Source organism: Colias philodice, chromosome 3 (genome assembly GCF_061535455.1).
Source record: "Colias philodice isolate Cphi_HAF_F1 chromosome 3, ilColPhil1 Martin Lab GWU primary, whole genome shotgun sequence".
In the NCBI taxonomy this organism is placed as follows: Eukaryota; Metazoa; Arthropoda; class Insecta; order Lepidoptera; family Pieridae; genus Colias; species Colias philodice.
The window spans coordinates 9,398,482-9,417,524 of record NC_143088.1 but is presented as its reverse complement, the minus strand read 5'-3'; the positions used below and the strand labels follow the sequence as shown (position 1 = coordinate 9,417,524).

The 19,043-nt window shown below is 34.3% G+C and overlaps 3 protein-coding genes across 4 annotated transcripts; 2 read left to right on the top strand and 1 right to left on the bottom strand.

Moving 5' to 3' along the window:
- Window positions 1–11,010, top strand: nan (transient receptor potential cation channel subfamily V member nanchung). 2 transcript variants are annotated; one of them, XM_089714694.1, is made up of 16 exons: window positions 1–121; window positions 649–827; window positions 1,057–1,185; window positions 1,439–1,577; window positions 2,163–2,352; window positions 2,558–2,711; window positions 2,916–3,170; window positions 3,361–3,604; window positions 3,807–3,923; window positions 4,191–4,285; window positions 4,654–4,778; window positions 5,527–5,661; window positions 5,949–6,058; window positions 6,239–6,420; window positions 9,878–10,120; window positions 10,422–11,010. In XM_089714694.1, exons 2-16 carry the CDS (start codon window positions 669–671, stop codon window positions 10,569–10,571), a joined length of 2,427 nt encoding a protein of 808 aa, XP_089570820.1. In that variant the 5' UTR covers window positions 1–121; window positions 649–668; the 3' UTR covers window positions 10,572–11,010. The 2 variants fall into 2 exon arrangements, with proteins under 2 accessions (XP_089570820.1, XP_089570819.1); XM_089714693.1 differs by having other exon boundaries at window positions 66–218.
- A 2,764-nt stretch (window positions 11,011–13,774) lies between these two features.
- LOC149489911 (uncharacterized) lies at window positions 13,775–15,347 on the top strand. Its single transcript, XM_089714692.1, has 2 exons — window positions 13,775–13,842; window positions 14,117–15,347. Exons 1-2 carry the CDS (start codon window positions 13,834–13,836, stop codon window positions 15,275–15,277), a joined length of 1,170 nt encoding a protein of 389 aa, XP_089570818.1. The 5' UTR covers window positions 13,775–13,833; the 3' UTR covers window positions 15,278–15,347.
- Window positions 15,348–15,441: 94 nt separating this feature from the next.
- Window positions 15,442–18,781, bottom strand: LOC149489910 (uncharacterized). Its single transcript, XM_089715086.1, has 9 exons — window positions 18,595–18,781; window positions 18,191–18,274; window positions 17,577–17,749; window positions 17,100–17,159; window positions 16,942–17,013; window positions 16,729–16,867; window positions 16,163–16,336; window positions 15,643–15,798; window positions 15,442–15,532 (listed from the first exon to the last, which is right to left on the bottom strand). The coding sequence occupies exons 1-9, from the start codon at window positions 18,703–18,705 to the stop codon at window positions 15,479–15,481; spliced, it is 1,023 nt and encodes a 340-aa protein (XP_089571212.1). The 5' UTR covers window positions 18,706–18,781; the 3' UTR covers window positions 15,442–15,478.
- Window positions 18,782–19,043: the final 262 nt, after the last annotated feature.

The following is a 19,043-nucleotide window of genomic DNA, read 5'->3' as shown; positions in this document are numbered from 1 at the left end:
AACACAGTCCCGGCACGTAACAACCCAACTGCTAAATCAATATTAAATAGAGATATAGAGTATTCTTCAATACGGAAAACGTATTTCTTCGAAATATAAAAGAGGGATTCTATTTTATTGAGTAAGTATGGGAAATACAGAGAGTAATGTAACTAGTGGTGTAAAGAAGCAAGCTGGGACGTCAGAACAGAAGTTGTATAAACTGATTGATCTGAAAGGTAAGTTTTACTGATTAGGTAATTTTAAAAGTGACAATATCCCGTGGAACAACTTTCTCTAAGAACAAACATCCTTACTTATATACCAAGTTAAATAGTAAAAACAAATTGGCACTTCCTATTTGTTTTGTAGAGGATGGTATTAATGTTTCTATTAGGGAAAATGTCTTCACTATTAGACTGAGAAAACTGATACAGACGCAATATTTATGAGTGTACTTTGTAAGGGTTCAATTGGGATTCAAATGAATAAATATTTGAAACCGTCTTTGTTCTTCCAATATATAGGTACCTTTGTTTGAGCTAGGATAGTTTTGAATAATTAATTCCATCAAATGGGTTATTCATTCACTCATTCACGAATACAAAATTTTTCACGTAGAAATAAGGTGCATATATACATGATAATACGTTTGTTAATTTTTATTAGGTGGTGGGCTCCTAGTGGATATGATGAAACGTGCAGTACAAAATAAACAGTACGCGGAGATTGATCACGCTATAAAAACAAAAGTAGAGCCATTTTTGTATAATAAGGGTAAAGGCAGGTACATACCAATATCACATCTTGTACTACTTAGGAACAAGGAAAGACCAAGGCATAAATTGGTAAAGTACCTAATATAAGCTATGTATACCCATTGCCTCTGAATTCGTGATTATTTAATACCTTCAATTTTATATCGACGTATTTGCTAATACAAAAGTAGATGCTATGATAAGATTCAATCATCGAAGCTTTTAATTTCTTTTAAATACTGTCGTCATAATAATATATCTAAATTAAAACAAAGGCCTTGTTTAAACAGTGCCTTAAAAATTAAAATGCAATTTCTAGTTACCTCCACTAAGGCATATGGAGAACCCTGACGAAGAATTTGACATAGAGAAGGATTGGCCTGTAGTGACACAAGAGGAGTACGATGCAAATCCTACTGGTTATAGAGAACTATGCTGGGATTTAAAGGTTAAAATATCAATTATATTTTATTAAATTTATACAATTTTTTCTCGCTGTGTTCTCTCAAGTGCTTTTTTGTCTAAATCATTCCATCCGAGGTAATCTTTATGGCACGATAGGATTATTAAAGCTGGTCAAATAAAGATGATATTTGATGATGGAATCTATAATAGATTTGCATGAGCAAATTGCGAGTAGAAGTTTCAAATAAATATCAAAAGTTAGTTCAGTTTATGATAATACACACTTGTGACACCAGGAGCGCGGTGCAGTGGGTGAGACAATTCTGCACCTTTGTTTGCTGAACGCTACGTCGCTGTTGGCTGATTTAGCTAAAAGGCTGCTTCGCTTCTATCCAAAAATGATCAACGACATCTATATGAGTGATGAATATTATGGTATATTATTTAGATATCATTTTGTTTACAAAGAACGTGATTGATAATTATTTATTCATTTATGTTAAAACTTGATACAAAGTTGAGTAGAGCAATCATATGAAATATTATATTTATAGCACTATTAAATTTGTTTGATACAGGAATTATGATAGATGTTATCTAACACACACGTTAATAAGTTTCATGCAAAAAATATTGGAAAATCCTTTTAATATTAACGTAGGGTAATAAGGTTGAGTTTAATATGATAGAGTGCGATACGCGATGTTAAATATTGACGTTGATTTATTATTTAATAGTTATAGAGGCTTTCGACATCAATAATTAATTGTTCCTTATTTGCTAATATTTAAGCGTAAAATGTTTAATTTAGTGATAGTTTTATATGATCAAAAAAATATAAGCAGTTTAGGTAGGTCATATTTTTGTTTACACTAGATGTGTCTTTGGAAAATTATCAACATGGTTGATAAACAAGAGTAAGAATTACGAACTGCTCTTTTATATTTTTTTTCATCTATAACTAAATTAAAAACTAGATTTTAAATATGTTTGATTACTCTTAAAGTATTTTTCACCCAGGCGAAAGTGTGCTTCACATGACGATAGTGAACGAGGATCCGACAATGGTGAAGTTCCTTCTGGACGCAGGGGCAGATTACCATGAACGTTGTTTTGGCAATTTCATGTGCCCTGAGGATCAGAAGGCGTCCCGGTCGGATTCGTTTGATCATGAATGGGTTAATGTTCAACCAGATACGAATTATGAAGGGTGAGTGAATCTATTGACTTTATTAGTATTCATCAACAATTAGGTCCCGTGAATTCGTCAAAGAAAGGTTCTAAAGACTGATTGCCGCTACTAAGGTAAATATTAACTTATAAATACTATTAATACTACTTATGTTATCGGCTATTAATATCCGATAAAGGCTGTAATACGATTGTTACAAATAGATCCCGCATCTTTCTTCCAGTTACGTATATTGGGGGGAGTACCCATTAAGTTTTGCAGCTTGTCTCGCTCAGGAAGAAAGCTATAGACTTATCTTGGCCCGAGGAGCAGATCCAGATAAGCAAGATACAAATGGAAACACTGTCTTACATATGTTGGTTATTTATGACAAAGTGGTAAGTTATTGGGTCCATAATCGTATCTTTTTTCTTTGTTTATATTCTCTTCTTCCCAAAAATTCCTCAATAAATAATTAAGGTAATTATTTACTTCAGAGTAAGACAATTTTTTTTAATTAAAATATAATAATTCGATTTGCAGTTCTTGAGTTATTTATAGTGATTTTTCTTTGCCTTTGGTAAATCAATCTTCTTCTGCAGAATACATTTGACATGGCATACGAAGTAGGTGCTTCGCTAAATATCAGGAATGTCCGTAACCTTACACCGTTAACGCTAGCAGCAAAGCTGGCCAGGACTGAACTGTTCTTTCACATCCTGAATATAGAAAGAGAAATCTATTGGCAAATTGGAGCTACGACTTGTGCTGCTTACCCTTTGGGGCAAGTCGACACTATTGATACTGAAACGGGACTAATTAGTAAGGATTCAGCATTGAATTTGGTTGTGTTTGGGGTAAGGACAAAAGTTCAATTATTTTTAATAAATGGTTTTGTCTGCGTTATTTTTCCGGCAACGGAAAATGCGGACCAATTTTTAAATTATTGAAATCTGGAAGAATACTTAATGGCCTTTTATTTTATTACTTCTTTGTCAGTTCTAGTTTTAGTTTGTTTTCGAACTATACATTATTGTTTTTTATTAGGAAAAAGATGAGCATCTGGAACTTCTTGAGGGAATGCTAATTGATCTTCTAAAGACCAAATGGAACACCTTCGTGAAGTTTCGTTTCTACCGCCAGTTCATACTCTTTGCTTGCTATTTCCTTGTATCTCTCGTTTGTTTTACTTTGAGACCAGGACCACCTGATAAAGTAACTACTAATACCACTGTAATTAACACTACAGTAGCGACTGTTGCTAACGAAATAGAATTAGCTATGGATGTTGGTGAGTATTCGATGCTTTTTTGGTAGAACCTACTTGTAATAATTAAGTATAGCGTTTTAAATGCGTTAGAGAGAAAGAGTCAGAGTAATCTTCAGTTTGAGTTTTAACCTTAAGTATCGATATAAAATAAAACAAAATATTTTTTTTTATACATTTAACACCGTAAGATGTAAAGCACCTAATCATTAATCATATTTTTTAGATAATTGTTCGATAGCTCATAGTGCAATAGACCGTAATGTAGAAGTCTTCAATAGAACAAAACCGAATAGCAACCGTTGTGGGCATTTTAAAAGTCACCCGAAAGAGAAAGACAAGCGTAAGTATTTTAGAAATAATACTCGGTTTAATCTAGTTATACCCCGCGGTTTACTCGTATTGATCTGCTCTTATTGGTTAAAGCTTTATAATACATAGCCTATGTAATAGCCTTCCTCTATAAATGAGCTATATTATTTTACCTTTTACACTGATATTATTATTTAAAATTTTTTGGAACCCATAATTCTGTAGATTAGTGTAACGTTCAAACAAACAATTTAACTCTTCTGCAAAATATTTATTAGTATAGATATTAATTATGTAGCCACAGAACCTCCCAGAGAGACAGACATGGAGGGATGGTGGGAAGATCTCACTGAAGATTGTAGGTTGATGAACTTTGATACTTGGCAAGCTAAGGTAACGTTTTATATCAAACAATCTTGGAAGTTTTGCTATTCTTGAACCGTTGCCAGTCAATATATCCATTCAAATGTATGAATGTTTTTTTAATTGTTTAAAATTATAGCTACCAGTTTCACCTGAAAGACACTACATTTTATTACTTGAACTTCTGACTCTATGAATACTAATTTTGATAATTCACTTTCTAAATAGTCTAAATCAATAAAATGATGAACATTAGTTACTTATTACAATGGGTTAATTTCAATTTAACCCCTGATTCCCGGTGTCAAACTATCAAAATTTGGATGACAGCGCATGCGTAATTAAGTTACATTTTTGTTTCAATAGTTAAATTTTCTTTTTTACACGTAATTTTTCAGGTTAGAATCTGTACGGAACTCTTATTATGGTTTGGAGCTTTAATTTACATTGGGGCTGCTTTGCGCGAAGCAAGGTTTCTTGGTCTGAAGATGTTTTTTGAGAACCTCAGTACTGTACCATCAAGGTAAAGTGCATACACATCTTCCATAAAAAAATAAGATAGAAAGGCGGAATTAATAGATAAAAAAAGAAATCGTATCTTATTATTTATGAATAGTGCGCTCCAGTATTTGTCCAGTTGATCAGGATAAAAGGACAAAAAATTTATTTCCCTTTTAAACCTTATTAAGTACTAGGTTTCCGCCCGCGGCTTCGCACGCGCAGTCAAAGAAAAACCCGCATAGTTCCCGTTCCCGTGGGATTTCCGGGATAAAACATATCCTATGTCCTTTCTCGGGTATCAAAATATCTCTATACCAAATTTCATGCAAATTGGTTCAGTAGTTAAGGCGTGATTGAGTAACAGACAGACAGACAGACAGAGTTACTTTCGCATTTATAATATTATAGTAATATAGTATGGATGAATAGTTTAATCTTTTCGCGTCTTAGCCACTTCAGAGCCACTAGCCTATATTATGCAGGCTGTCGTAACGTAGAGTATATTACGGGACTCTACATTATCACAACATGAGTTTAAAAACAAAAAAGACGGGTTGCACTCCGGGAGTGCCGGCAGAAGCTAAAACTTGATTATTAACGTTCAGCATGTTTGATATTTTGGAATGGTATCCGTCTTACGCATGGAATTGGGCTAAAAAAAAATCCGTCTTACGCTTTTTCGATCAGGCCACGTGTCCTGACGCGAGTTTAAGATTTTATACCCAACGCCGCTAAAGAAGTTTTCACTTCTAAAATAAACCATGATACAGGGTGATGTTCCTATTCTCGTGTATTTTGATGGTGGTGTTGCCAACACTGCGGCTGTGGTGCGCGGACGAGGCGGAAGACCACCTCGCTGTTATTATCATGCTCACTACAGCTCCGTACTTCTTGTTCTTTTGTCGGTTAGTATAATGTGTTTATACTTATATTATAGGCATAATTTTATGTGACTGATAACTAACTATGTCTATTTTGATTGTTTCACATTGATAGCGGAAGTTTTAATAAAATAAGAATGTTATAGTTTTTGATAAATGAAGTCATTTTGTGGTCTCGTTTTCTTATTTTTAACTTTCGCAAATGTAATTTATTTAGTAGAGTATTTATTAAATCTATCGATTAAAAATTCACCCTGGCACTCAAAATATTTTTGAAAAGTAGAGATATAGGAAATAATAATATATTTCAGAGGGTTCAAAACAGTCGGACCTTTCGTGGTGATGATATACAGGATGGTGATGGGAGACTTGTTGCGTTTCGTTTGCATTTATCTTGTGTTTGTTATGGGATTCTCCCAAGGTAAGGCACATTAAAAGGTTATATTGCGTACCTTTTTATTGTACCCACATTATCCTCAATTCCCTGCATTGATAAACGTTTAATAAGTGCCATTAAAAGATTACATCTGAACGGAAAAAATATTTGAATTGTTTTTTTTCTGATTTCACATTTTTTTTTAAATTTTTGTCTACATTCCAGCGTACTATATCATATTCTTATCATTCGATAATCCTAACACACCAGAGGGAGTGGATGACTCAGTATCCAACCCAATGCCTTCACCAATGGAGAGTATAATGGCCATGTTCCTCATGTCTCTGACGTCTTTCTCTGATTACTTCGCGGCGTTTGATAGAACTGCGCATGAAGTTGAGGCTAAGGTTAGATTCGTCATATTTTTTTTTATAACAGAGTCGGTAAACGAAGCTGGTGGTTCTCATGATGGTAACAAAATTGTCCATGAACATTTCAACATTTGCAGAATAGGACCTCTGAAAAAGCGATGCCAGCTTGTAAGGGACAAGACAAGGATTGACGCGAATTAACCCTCTACTACCTGACCCTAATTTCTTATACGTAACTACCTACTTGGAGTCTCTCAGACTCCCATACTTTGAACTCTTAATAAACAAAAACTATTATAAATGAAAATAAATTAAAAGAAACATGTTATAGCTTGAACACTTCTTTATTTCTTAAAAGTAAAAAAAAATACATATAACCTTATGGCTTATACTTAAAAACTACACTTTTTTTTAAAGTAAGCAAAATTTTTTCAAAAATTTTACACTTTTAATAAATGAGATCTTTAAAAAAACTAACAAAAATTAGGAACTCTCTTCATAAATTGTTTAAAGTTTAGTAACTAATCAACATAATGTGACACAAATTTTTGGCAAAAAATATTTTTTTTTATAAAATTGCAAGGCTCAAACTTTACAATTTTTCCCGGCATATTGAGCACGCCGTGTAGGAGCACTGCAGGCATGTAGGCTTCTTATACATGAAACACAAGTACTGCGTCTTAAGTTTTTTTTTTTCGGATCACATGTGAAGCAGTACTTGCGTATTGCCAACTTTTCAGGTGCTTCATAACTACATCCTGCATCTGCATCTCTGTATCAGATGCAGAATCACAGGGAAAAACACAATTTTCTTCAATATCTTCCTCGTGTCCACTGCACAGTTCATCAAAACATTCTTTTTCGTTCGAGAAAAGGTCCTCCTCCAACCAACGATCAATATTTTTATCATTCGAGGTCATTTTGAACTAAAACAGAAAAAAAAAGTTTCATGAAAAAGTCACGTAACTACCTACCTGGAGTCTCTCAGACTCCACGACATAGTTTTTTACTCACCAAAACACAGCGCGCGCGCGTATGACCTCGACGAGTTCAGGGGCGGTACTGTAGGCAGAGGGGCGAAGGTACACGGACGCACACCGTACAAATACATTTGCTTGTAAAGATATAGACAAAAATAAGACTGCTGGAGTCTGAGAGACTCCGGTCAGGTAGTTGAGGGTTAAGGAATGCACTGGGAAGGGTGAACAAATTATACGGGCATCAACTACACAAATACTACAACAATCTATATTAATATCAACAGCATCATTATTGTTATCATAACCATCACCTTCATCATCTTTATCATCATGATAGTCATCATTTACAAACAGCGCTTCATTACTTGAAAACGGGCTTTTTGAAGGTTAATGCCATAATTCACTTGGTCGAAAGCGAATTACATGACCTTGCATTTTTTGGTTCTTGGTAATTCCGGTACATGGAAGAAGTTCTTTGTGCAACATAAGCTTTATGTTATGCTATAGGTATCGTACCCACAATCTACATGTTATGTACCTAGCTCAATTCAGATCTTTATGTCATATACCTTACTTTTGATTTTGAGGATGTAATTTTCGTTAAAAATAAGTAGATTTTACTACGCTTCTGTTATAATAGTTTTAAATAGTTCAGCATGAACCAGTTGATTGATGATTGAAAGGTCTTACGTAATTTACATATTTGGATCAGAAAATGTGTTTACAGTGATACAGTGCGTTTACATTTTATCTGACATTCCCAAAAACATCGGGGGATCTGTTTTCATAACGTGATTTTTATTACATTATCATTAAATTTCCACAAAATATCTACTTATATGCAAAATGATTTCTTTAGATTCTGTATTTCACGATAAATTATACACTATTATGTATTAAATATATTAAAACTAGGTAATTAGGATACACATCAACAAGCAAATGTCCGCAAAATATTCTTGCATAGAATTCGCGAACGTTGCAGATTTCGTCACATATCAGTAAAACAAAGTATTGTTTAACGAACAATATAATTAATTAAAAGTAATTCCTATACATTAGGCCTGTATTACCTAATTAGACACGTTAACGTGCTGTGTATGAACAATTAAGCTCATTTAAAATTGAATTTGTGTTGCGCTATGTATTGATTATTCGTCTTGCCTAAGTGGCTCTTGTACCATACATTATATAAGTATCAGTAATCAGTAAAACCTATGTTAGAGCTTTTAACTATAGATGAGAATATATTATCATACGATTACTTATGTAAGTATTATATTAAGAAATATTGAAACACAGCCGTACAGAAGACCAGCAATTATAAGATCGACATTATAGTACCATGAGGAATAAATTTCAAGATAGATATTTCAATGTCCTCTTGTTCATTAAATTTTATTTTTGCTTTTTCTTCCTACTATTACTATTCTACATAAATTATGTTCTTCTATTTCCAAAATGTCCTGTCTCCCAATTTGTAATTCCTCCTCATTTATACAACACAAAACATAGCACTGCGCATTGGGCAATACTCTTTAATTGTCTTGCATTGTAAGTCAATAGGTATCGTTATGTTGCTAAAGAAAGTCTTAAACAAGGGATCACAAGCCTATTGAACAGCTCTCAACAGTTATCATTAGAATGTCATTCACGGGGCATTAAAAGTCAAAGGTATTGGTATTGCTACAACAAATTATACCATACCATACATGTGAGAATTTACATCATACCGGACAAAGAGGAATTTCAAACGTTTTGTATATGAGACAACTGATGGTTTATTAAATTTAAATGGCACAGAATTTACACATAATGCAAAGTTGATAGCTTTGATGAGCTAATGGTGTATGGTGTTTAGGGCATGCAGAACCGAGCAGGAACCGGTTCCAAGTTTCTGAAACCCGGTTCCAAATCGAACTCAGAACCGGGTAACCCGGTTCTAGCCGGTTCTTTTAAAATACCTAGGAAAAAAATACGAAATAAAACAACAGTAACTGTAAAAGGACCTGATGTTCCTTTAATTTAACGCGGCTTGTGATTTATTTTATTAAATTCCGGGTTGTATGATATAAAAAACCGGGTTTCATATTATTCAAACCCGGTTCTCAAGATCATCAAAAAACCCGGGCTTACCCGGGTTTTTGTGAACCGGGTAAACCCGGGTGCATGCCCTAAATTGGTGTTTACGCCAGTAGTTGCTACGCAAGCATCGCTGAAGAAATACGACATTGCTAAATTTCGCCGTGCGTGATTTACTAATGCTGGAAAGTTTTTTTAGAAATTCGTACCCTTAAAATTAAGTTGACCGGAGAATATTACGCGTTTCTGATGCATTTTGAATGTTGTTATTTGTTAATATGTTTTATGACGATATATTATTTACATTAGAATTATATTTACTTCGATATTTTTAAGGAATCGTCATTCGCTCTATTTATTAAGATCATTTGAGGTCAAATTTCCTATTTTCCCATAGTTACTGAGGCTACTTTTAAACATTTATATTCCAGCTTCTATTCGTAATCTACATGATACTAGTGGCAGTTCTACTAGTCAACATGCTGATCGCCATGATGGGTAACACGTACCAGAAGATCGCAGAGACCCGTAACGAGTGGCAGCGACAGTGGGCTCGGATAGTCCTCGTGGTGGAGCGGGGGGTGCCGCCCGCGCAGAGGTTGAAGCAGCTGATGACGTACAGCCAGCCGATGGCCAATGGGAAACGGGCTTTGGTGTTGAGGATCAATCAGAAGGTAAAGGATGTGATTGGCTTATTTGTGAGACTTCATGTTCAATGCAAAAAAAAAAAAATATTACGACCATAGAATGCATATTTAAAATAGTGAAGTATGATCTTGGCTTAGATTTTGGATTTAGGTACCCTCTGTCTCTTCATATTATGTACTTTTATAAATTTTAACTTATTACAACAATGGGTTAAAGGTTCAGAATTATTTACATTTACTCTCGATAGATTCCATATAGTATCGAATAACATGTTCACTTATAATATGGTGAAATAAGTTATTCGATAATTTATATTCAAAATTTCAGGACGAAGACAAAGAAGAAATGAAGGAAATATTAGAAATGAAGCGCACTCATCAACGAATCGTCGCCAAGAGAAAGCAACGCGAGCACGACTTGAAAAACGCAAAAGGCCCCATTGTACCGATTGTTCGAAATTATCCTCTTAGAAAATAAGTAATTGAATATCATTGCATACGATTAAATGTCATCTTTTCATATTAATTGGACGTACAATGAGGTTATGTCACTAAACACCATTAACTAGGTCGATGATGACTCGCGTTCGCCATTTGCATAATACGAATTTATCAAATCTTTATGTTTTGCTTATAATAAATTATTTTATATAAGGATTGACAAATCAGTGTTTTCACACGAACAAGCTAAAACGTCTAGTATTATTAGTATAATAAATTAGTTATACGTTCGTTGTTTTCTTTCAAAACTGCCATGTGGAACGTTCAATCTGCATACGTCTAAACGGTCAGAGAAATTTAAAAGGTCAAACGCGGTAAATTATTATCTAAGAATATTTGTGTTGCGACACTTATTCAACAATGCTGTGCGCTGTCAAAGGTGCAAATTGTGGCCGCACTACGTCTATTCATTTTCACTGTTAGGGCTCTTTCAATTTATGCGTTTTGTATCGGACCGCTGCCGCACGTTTTCCGTGCCGCTAGTTATAACCCGCTGCCGTGCCATTGCAGTACGGTAGCAGTCCGTTACCAAACGCTTAAATTGAAAGCGTATCTGACTGCGGTGCGTTTGTATGCTAGTGCTGTTTTAAATTTATTTGACACCAGTTAAGCCATGGACTCTAGACGAAGAAACATGACTAGTGTTCTTGTTGAAAAACACCAAACAAAAAAATCAACAAAAACGTATTATTAACACGACTGACTGATATATTATAACCTCAAAACGCGCGTATTTCTGTACTGGAGTACCCGTAGAAATGTAAGATGATTGAATTAGATTAGACCAAAAAAATAATTTTTAGAGCACACATATTCTCTGTCAAATCATACCGATATATCGATATTGATATTTTCAAAAGACATCGATACGATATATATCGATACATTATTGCATTTCCGACATCCCTATGGGACTTGCGACGTTGCCGTCCTGCTGTCGAGCGTTCGCGGTACGGACGCCGCGCTGTTGCCGTACCGTGCATTTTGTATGAAAACAAACGACCGGCCGTGCGCCGTACAACAAACGCACCTCTTCGGCACTGTAGCGGTCCGATACGAAACGCATAAATTGAAAGAGCCCTTACCTCATTATTTATCCTAATCCAACTGGGCTACGCTAAACTTAAGATTTTTTACGAAAACGTAAAACGGTACGGTAGCAACCGTATACGCTTTCGTAATTACTAGAGGATTGACAAACTCATTGATCAAATAAACTGAGTTGCTTTCAAGGTCAATACATTCTCTGTTTGTTTTATTATAAGCAGATAACTTGATACTGTCTTCTTTTGTACACTTAACAGTTCATGGTGAAAAGCAAATGTCGCGCATGAAGTGTTCACCTTCGTTTAATTGATATCACCGTGTGTTGAGCAAATCTTTTGACTGCTTTAGTTATCATCATATTACAAAATTATGACTAAGTACTTTATGAACCAATAAGGTCATCTTAATAGTGAGAATTTTGGTTTAATATTTACACACACTAATGAACTTGTCGATTCTATTGCTATTCAAATTATCTATACGTAATTTTGAAATAAAATCTAGCCAATATTTACCATTTTCAGATGAGTGTCTACCTACTTGATTATATTACAGCATTAAAAACGACGTTGTCAAAAATTACAGAGGTTCTTAATTTGTAGAGTTGTTTACTTTAAATATATTTTGAAGTTCTCATACCTAATTTAGGAACTTTGGCTACTCCGCGGAGTATTTGGCTCATTTACTGTTTAAATTACGCACTATAGAGTGGGCCTGCATTTAGGTTGAGCGGTCAAGTGCCTGCTGGTCTAGCAATCGTTATGATCTTGCTTTTCTATGCATGTGTTTTATAGTGTAGGTATGTTTAATAGGAGATAGAATGTAGAGCAAATATATTTTATATCTATATATCTTGTTTCATTACTGTACCAAAACGAATTATCTTCATCATCAGCTTATATTTGATCCTGCAGCAAGGACACAGGCATCCTGTGACGGTTCATGCTATAATCCAGCACTCTGGATATACTCCTCTTATATAATATCTTATTATAAAGGCGAAAGTTTGTAACTATGGATGTATGGATGTTTGTTACTCTTTCACGTAAAAACTACTGAACTGATTACAATGAAATTTAGCACACATATAGAGGGTAACTTGGGGTAACACATAGGATAGGTTTTATCCCGGAAATCCCACGGGAACGGGAACTATGCGGGTTTTCCTTTGAAAACGCGGGCGAAGCCGCTGGCGGAAATCTAGTCAATTATAAAACTTTATCATCTATACGATGAATGTACAAAATAATCAATTCGTGATTAATGAAATCTCTTAAAACAACATCACTTATGCATTGATTTGAAATATGAATTCTTCTTTTTTCGGATTTAGCAGCGTGGGTTTTAAGAGCGTGCAAACATGTGATGTTTACATTGTATTATCACACCTTTCCAGTATTATGTACTCTTCTGAATATAATTTGATGTAATGCAATTAATTTTTTTTTCATCGTAAATATTGTGATCAATGAAGGATTTCAGAATTCTTTAATAAATTAGTCTAGATAGTATTCAGAGTACAATAAATTATTTTGTACTGCAGTAAATATACGAGAAATCAAGGTATCATCACTACATAGTATAAAACGTGGTCTCTAGCAAGTTAATTAATAGATAAGGAATCAAATCATTATCTTCAAAACTGCGCAACGGATTTTGATGTGTTGTTTAATAGATCGAGAGGTTCAAGAGGAAGGATTAACTATATAATTTGTTAAGTTTTAGACAAGGCGGGCGAAGCCAGGGGAGGACAGCTAGTAATGTATATACACCTTAGGAAGATTTATTTTAACATACCTATTATGTGTATAATGTATTACATAATTTCATGTAGACGTTCTACGCGGAATTTGTTTTCATTGACTAAAAATATTTTCTTCAATAACTGTGTTAAAAAATTATAAAATCCTTTTGACTAGGTACACGCGGTGTACATTCCATTTACAGGTACCTGCTATGGATTGATTTGTAAAATATTTCAGAAATATAATTTACAAATAAAGTAACAGCATCTAAGTGAAAAGAATAACAATACGGCGGCTCGTAGTTCTAACATCGAAAAACGAAAGATGACTCGCCCAACGCAATTTTTGCAATCATAGTAACGTAGCGGTCTCCGAAGGAGCGTGGTGGTGGCTATATAACAGAGCAGATTGTTTTTTCCTTGCACACTGACCCCAGCACCATCAGCTATGAGAGTGGTGAGTAGTCAAGTGAAATTGTGTACACAGCTTTAGGTTGAAGCAACTTTCGTCGTAAACAAACTCGAAACTGGATTCGCGGCCTAATGAGAAAAGTCAAGTGTTAGTGAATTGTAGTCAGTGATAGTTTTATTTTCGAATTAGTAAAATTAATAAAAATCTGCTTAATTATGATAAATTATACATGGAAAAAAATGTGTACAATTTTTCTATTAGACATTTTGTTGTTTTAATATTGCAGTGCAAGTCATATCAAATAAATTTTTTTTTTCAGGTAATAATATTGTCAGTGGTCGCGACCATTGCTGCCGAAGCACCTTACCACCTCCCGCAACCGGGGCCGCAAGCGCCATCTTTTAATTTACCGGCGCCTCAACCAGCCCCCGTCTTCGTAAGGCCACAACCCCAGCCGGCCCCGCAATTCATTCAACAGACGCAATCAAACAATGGTTACAATTATCAGCAGCCGAACATAGGACCGGCTTTCGTTCAACAGCAGCCCGCCCCAAGACCAGTATTTGTGCAACAACCTCAAGTATTACCCCAACCCGCTCCTCAACCCATTTTCATCTCGCAACCTCGGCCACAACCCCAGCCGCTTCCACAACCCCAAACATCGTACGGAGTTCCACAATTACCGCAAATCTATAACCCACCTCAGCAAGTTTACCATCAACCACAACCACTCCCAATCGTACAACAGCCACAAATCTCTTACCCACAGCCTCTCCCAAGCTACCAACAACCAATCTCTTATCCACAACATTCATACCAACAACCTCAACCACTCCCATCCTACAGCTACCAGCAGCCAGCACCACAACCAATTCGTCCTTTGCCTCAACCTCTCCCAATTATCTCCCAACCTCAGCCGCAGCAACAGCAATCCGGTTACTCTTATCAACAACCATCTGCTCCAGCGCCCATTATTCCCTTCCAGTCACAGTCCAGTCAATCTGCTTTGTCCAGCTACCAAGCGGATTTGAACCAATACAACAACGCTCAAGTATCCCAAAATAATGGACCGGTAAACAGCTATCAGGCTGATCTATCCCAGTACAACAGCCCACAGCAGCAACAAACACATAGAGAAGCTCTCGACGAACATGTAGTTAGCCAAGTACAGAATATCATTAGGGATAACGAACATTCAACGGCGAGAGACAAGGGTTATTTGTCTTTGGTATCAGGAGTGAGTCTAGGAAATGCTCAGCCTAGCATAGAAATCTCATCCTTTGTACAAAACTCTCGTTTACCATCAACATCCATATCTAGTCAGAGTTCATCATCGCAGCTCATTTCATCGCCATCAGGCCCCTCAGCCCCCTCATCTGATTATGGAGTGCCATCAGTAAGTCAATCGAGCAGCTCTGGAAGTAGTTTTGCATTTTTACCACAAAACAAACCAGCTACTTCTTACGGAGTACCTAACTAATAAGTTAGCTATTAAGATATTGTAAATAAAAGACTCTGACCAGTTGTTATTAAAGTATTTTTGTATATTATACGTATTTTCATTTGACATTCTTAAATTATGTGAATAAAACACTACATAAAAAGACAAGTACATAAACATGAACGTTAAATTACAAAACAGTTAATTTAAAATGTTATTCAAAAAAACTACGTGTATTTTTTATTTTCCTGAGCATATTATTTTCATAAACAGTGGATTCTGAAGAGTGGTAACCTGTAAATGAATCATATGTAAATAAAATCTGTATTATGAAGACATGTTAATTAACAAGCAAGATATTATGTTAATTGAGAGGCATTTGAATTCATTAATGTGTTACATACAAAGTTTATGGGATAATCAGATGTTTGGGTTCCATCATTGGCACATTTCGATGCAGGTTTACTTCTTGCGTAGTATTTTTCTGAATACGTAGAAGGTTCTTTTCGTGTTCCATTCGCACATGTACACACTGATAATTTTTGTTCTACAGTATTGACCTGAAGAATATATAAAGGTTAAGAGGTTATTATTACAAATACAAATAATTTTGTAAGTGATTGTCGTTTAAATAAAATTCGTTGTATCAATACTCAATAGACAAGAATAAATAGAATATTGCAGTTTAAACAAACGGCTTGGAATATTATGACCGTGTTTGATTTTATTATTAAAAGAGGACTAATTTTGATAAAATTTTCGAACTGAATGTTTAATTAATTTATTACTATAACATACGTCCAATCACTACCATGTCGCATATTGAGATTAAAAATAAGTACTAGAGAACGAAATAAAATGTACAAAATACATACTTTTATGAATAGCAAATCTCAATTCTATTTAAAAATTAGCAAATATTACCTGAGTTTGTGGAGGTTCTTTGATGCAAGCACATAAAACTTTAAAGTTTTGACGTCTTGCATTTGATTGATATTGAATAGATCTATCGACTTTTTCAACTATTTCAGAACATTGGCACGATACATTACATTTTTGTTTATTCTTCTGGTTGACTGAACAGTTTTCATTACAGGACTGCAAAAACATAGTTAATTAAACATGCTATATGTATTAAATAAATACCTATCTGAATACTTTCAATGTTAGAGACAGCAGGTTTCACTCTATCGACGGTATACGATACGAATGCTAATTTGCGTTTTGTTGTGCATGATTCTTCGCCAATTGAAACTTTAACGTATAATAAATAATCAGAAATATTCTAAAAAATCAGATGTTTTGCGCGAAGTGACAGTAGTACCCACCTCAACGCTTCGCTTATGAGGCGTGCAAATGCGTTTTAGCCATTATACATCTTGAGGTTTTTAACGTTTCAGCGAGCGTCATGAACACAAGTTTTACCTAATAATAAACAGGATCAGGATCACAATCCTATTTATATTTTTCAAATAAATTTGTTTACTTACTACTTTATCAGTATGCATTACATCATATGGAATTGAATACACTTCTTTTTCAACCAAAATGCTAGTTAAACTCTGAGATTTTGTTTTTATTTTTTTGTCCGTTGTTGTTTCTGTAGAATTCGTGCAACATGACCCTTGTCTATAAAAATACACATTAGAAAGATTATATAATGAGTATAGCGTAAAATAAGTTGTAAAAAAATTCAAAGGAACCTTGGACACGTTGCGGAAGCAGCGCGTGACAGATTTTTGGGCCGCAGAATAAATTCAAAGCTTTTGTTAGATCTGAAAATGTTAAATAAAATATTATTATACATAACTTGGGAATAATAAAAGTTTCAAATTACGTTTATTTCTAAATTTCATCTTACCTCAAGAGAATATCTCCATTGTCTTTGCTGTTTGTAAGCTTACGATGTCTTTTCCGCGGACTAAAAAACTCTGTATAATTAGAAATTTGATACGAACCCATAACAAGAAATTTGATAAGAAAGCCTACCTTTTTATCGCCCGAAACTTCTTTGGTGAACAAGAGTCGGAGGCATTAAAACTAAAACAAATTGCAAGCCTCAATTTCAATTTCACTCATATAATATTTAGCCACTAGATAAGTAAAATAAGAGTACGTCTACGACACTGTATGAAGTGATTGTCATCATGAAAATAATTTTATTTTATGTATTTAATAATCAAATTGGGGCTTGGGACATCATCATCACCAATCAAATTTAATACAATAACGGAACAGCATTTAAAAAGCATTCATTTTTTTAATGAGATAAACTATACTTAATATTCATGATTTTTGAGAAAAGCTTTTTACAATGTCCGAAAAATCAACAACATACTTAGAAACTTTGTCCATTTCCACCGTCGAAGTTTGCTGGAGGGTATATTTCATGCGGGCGACTCGACTTTCTTTCAGAAATTCTGTATATTTGTCATCAAGCCACGTCGCGAATCCTCCGATATCTGGTGTATTTGTTGTTGTCGAGTTTGTTTTTTGACACGGATTACGCTCCTTAAATGCGCAGGGGAATAATTAATAAAATTAAGAAGTCAAAAGAATAAAACTTGTAGAAAAATAGTACCCACGAAACCTTAAAATTGGGTACCTAGAGGTACGAATCGAAGATTCTATTCTAATAACAAGATATACTCAGAGAGACAAGAAAAAACTTATCCCCCATAGTCATAGTAGGCACATATAAAAATATTTCATATATGTAGTTCATAAAAATTGTTCAGCTTGACGACACATTTAAAGCTGAGAACGCCTATAAATATTAATAAAAAAATAAGTCAAGTTCCAAGGATAATAAAACTCGAAACTAAATTATTTCTTATTTTTAGATCTACGATATTATTAGAATTCGACTAAGACTTTTTTAATTTACGTAATGTATCTCCAAAAATTCCACTTATATTATATTGTGAGCTAAGAATAAACGTGTTTCTTTACCTGAGTGTACCATCTAAAAGCTTTTACAAAGCAATTAGGATTACGTTTTTTTCTTTCCCTGCTTCTCGTGTTTCGATGGTACGGCTGAAGACAATAATAAATTATTAAGATTTACTTTATTTAAATCAAGATTCTATAACGTAATTAATTGAAGTATTTAAGCCTGAGCCAATCCTGTTAACAGGATCATTCAAAAAGCAACTGATGAGTTGCTCAAATATATAATTTTTCAATATTTGACCGGACTATAATTTATCTAAGAGTTTTATTTGACCAAATTCTATAATTTGTAGAGTTTGGTCAAATGTTCAAGTGAAGATGCATTCCTTTCAGTAAGCACTACTTTAATTTAATTTCTAATTGTTTATTAGTTTTAATGAGAGTTTCAATATTTTAAAACGTACCATTTGCGTGTAATAAACCAAAGGATGCATGGCCCAAGGAGTAGCATTGTTGTTGAATTCTCCACATAAACATTCGTCATCATTACCATCACTTGAAGATGTTGAAGCCATTTAGAATTTAACTGATAAATAAGAATATAATTGATAAGAAGTTTATTAAAATTTAGAGAACTGTCATTATTTTGATTATTGCGTCGACATATTACAACATTGAAGTTTGACATCATTATGAGCAGAATACGTTCATAATAATTTATGTAGGAAAAGGTATATTGCATGATCTCTGTTGGATACCTGTGTTCTGTGCCTGTGTTTGATACCTACTTGTTGGATAACATATCTAGAGCTTGAGTTAAAAATTAGACTTATCTAACTAATTTATGCATATCAATTTCTTTTTTGAGGATGTTGATTAAGCAACACGTAATTTATTTCTTACTTCTTTAATC

Coding starts and splice junctions, on each gene's coding strand:
- nan (XM_089714693.1), top strand. CDS start 128: ATGGGAAATACAGAGAGTAATGTAACTAGTGGTGTAAAGAAGCAAGCT. Junction 3,171..3,360: donor TGAATTTGGTTGTGTTTGGG/GTAAGGACAAAA, acceptor GTTTTTTATTAG/GAAAAAGATGAGCATCTGGA. Junction 3,605..3,806: donor AGAATTAGCTATGGATGTTG/GTGAGTATTCGA, acceptor CATATTTTTTAG/ATAATTGTTCGATAGCTCAT.
- LOC149489910 (XM_089715086.1), bottom strand. CDS start 18,705: ATGGCTTCAACATCTTCAAGTGATGGTAATGATGACGAATGTTTATGT. Junction 16,337..16,728: donor TAATGCATACTGATAAAGTA/GTAAGTAAACAA, acceptor ATGTTTTTGCAG/TCCTGTAATGAAAACTGTTC. Junction 15,533..15,642: donor CTGATTATCCCATAAACTTT/GTATGTAACACA, acceptor ATTCATTTACAG/GTTACCACTCTTCAGAATCC.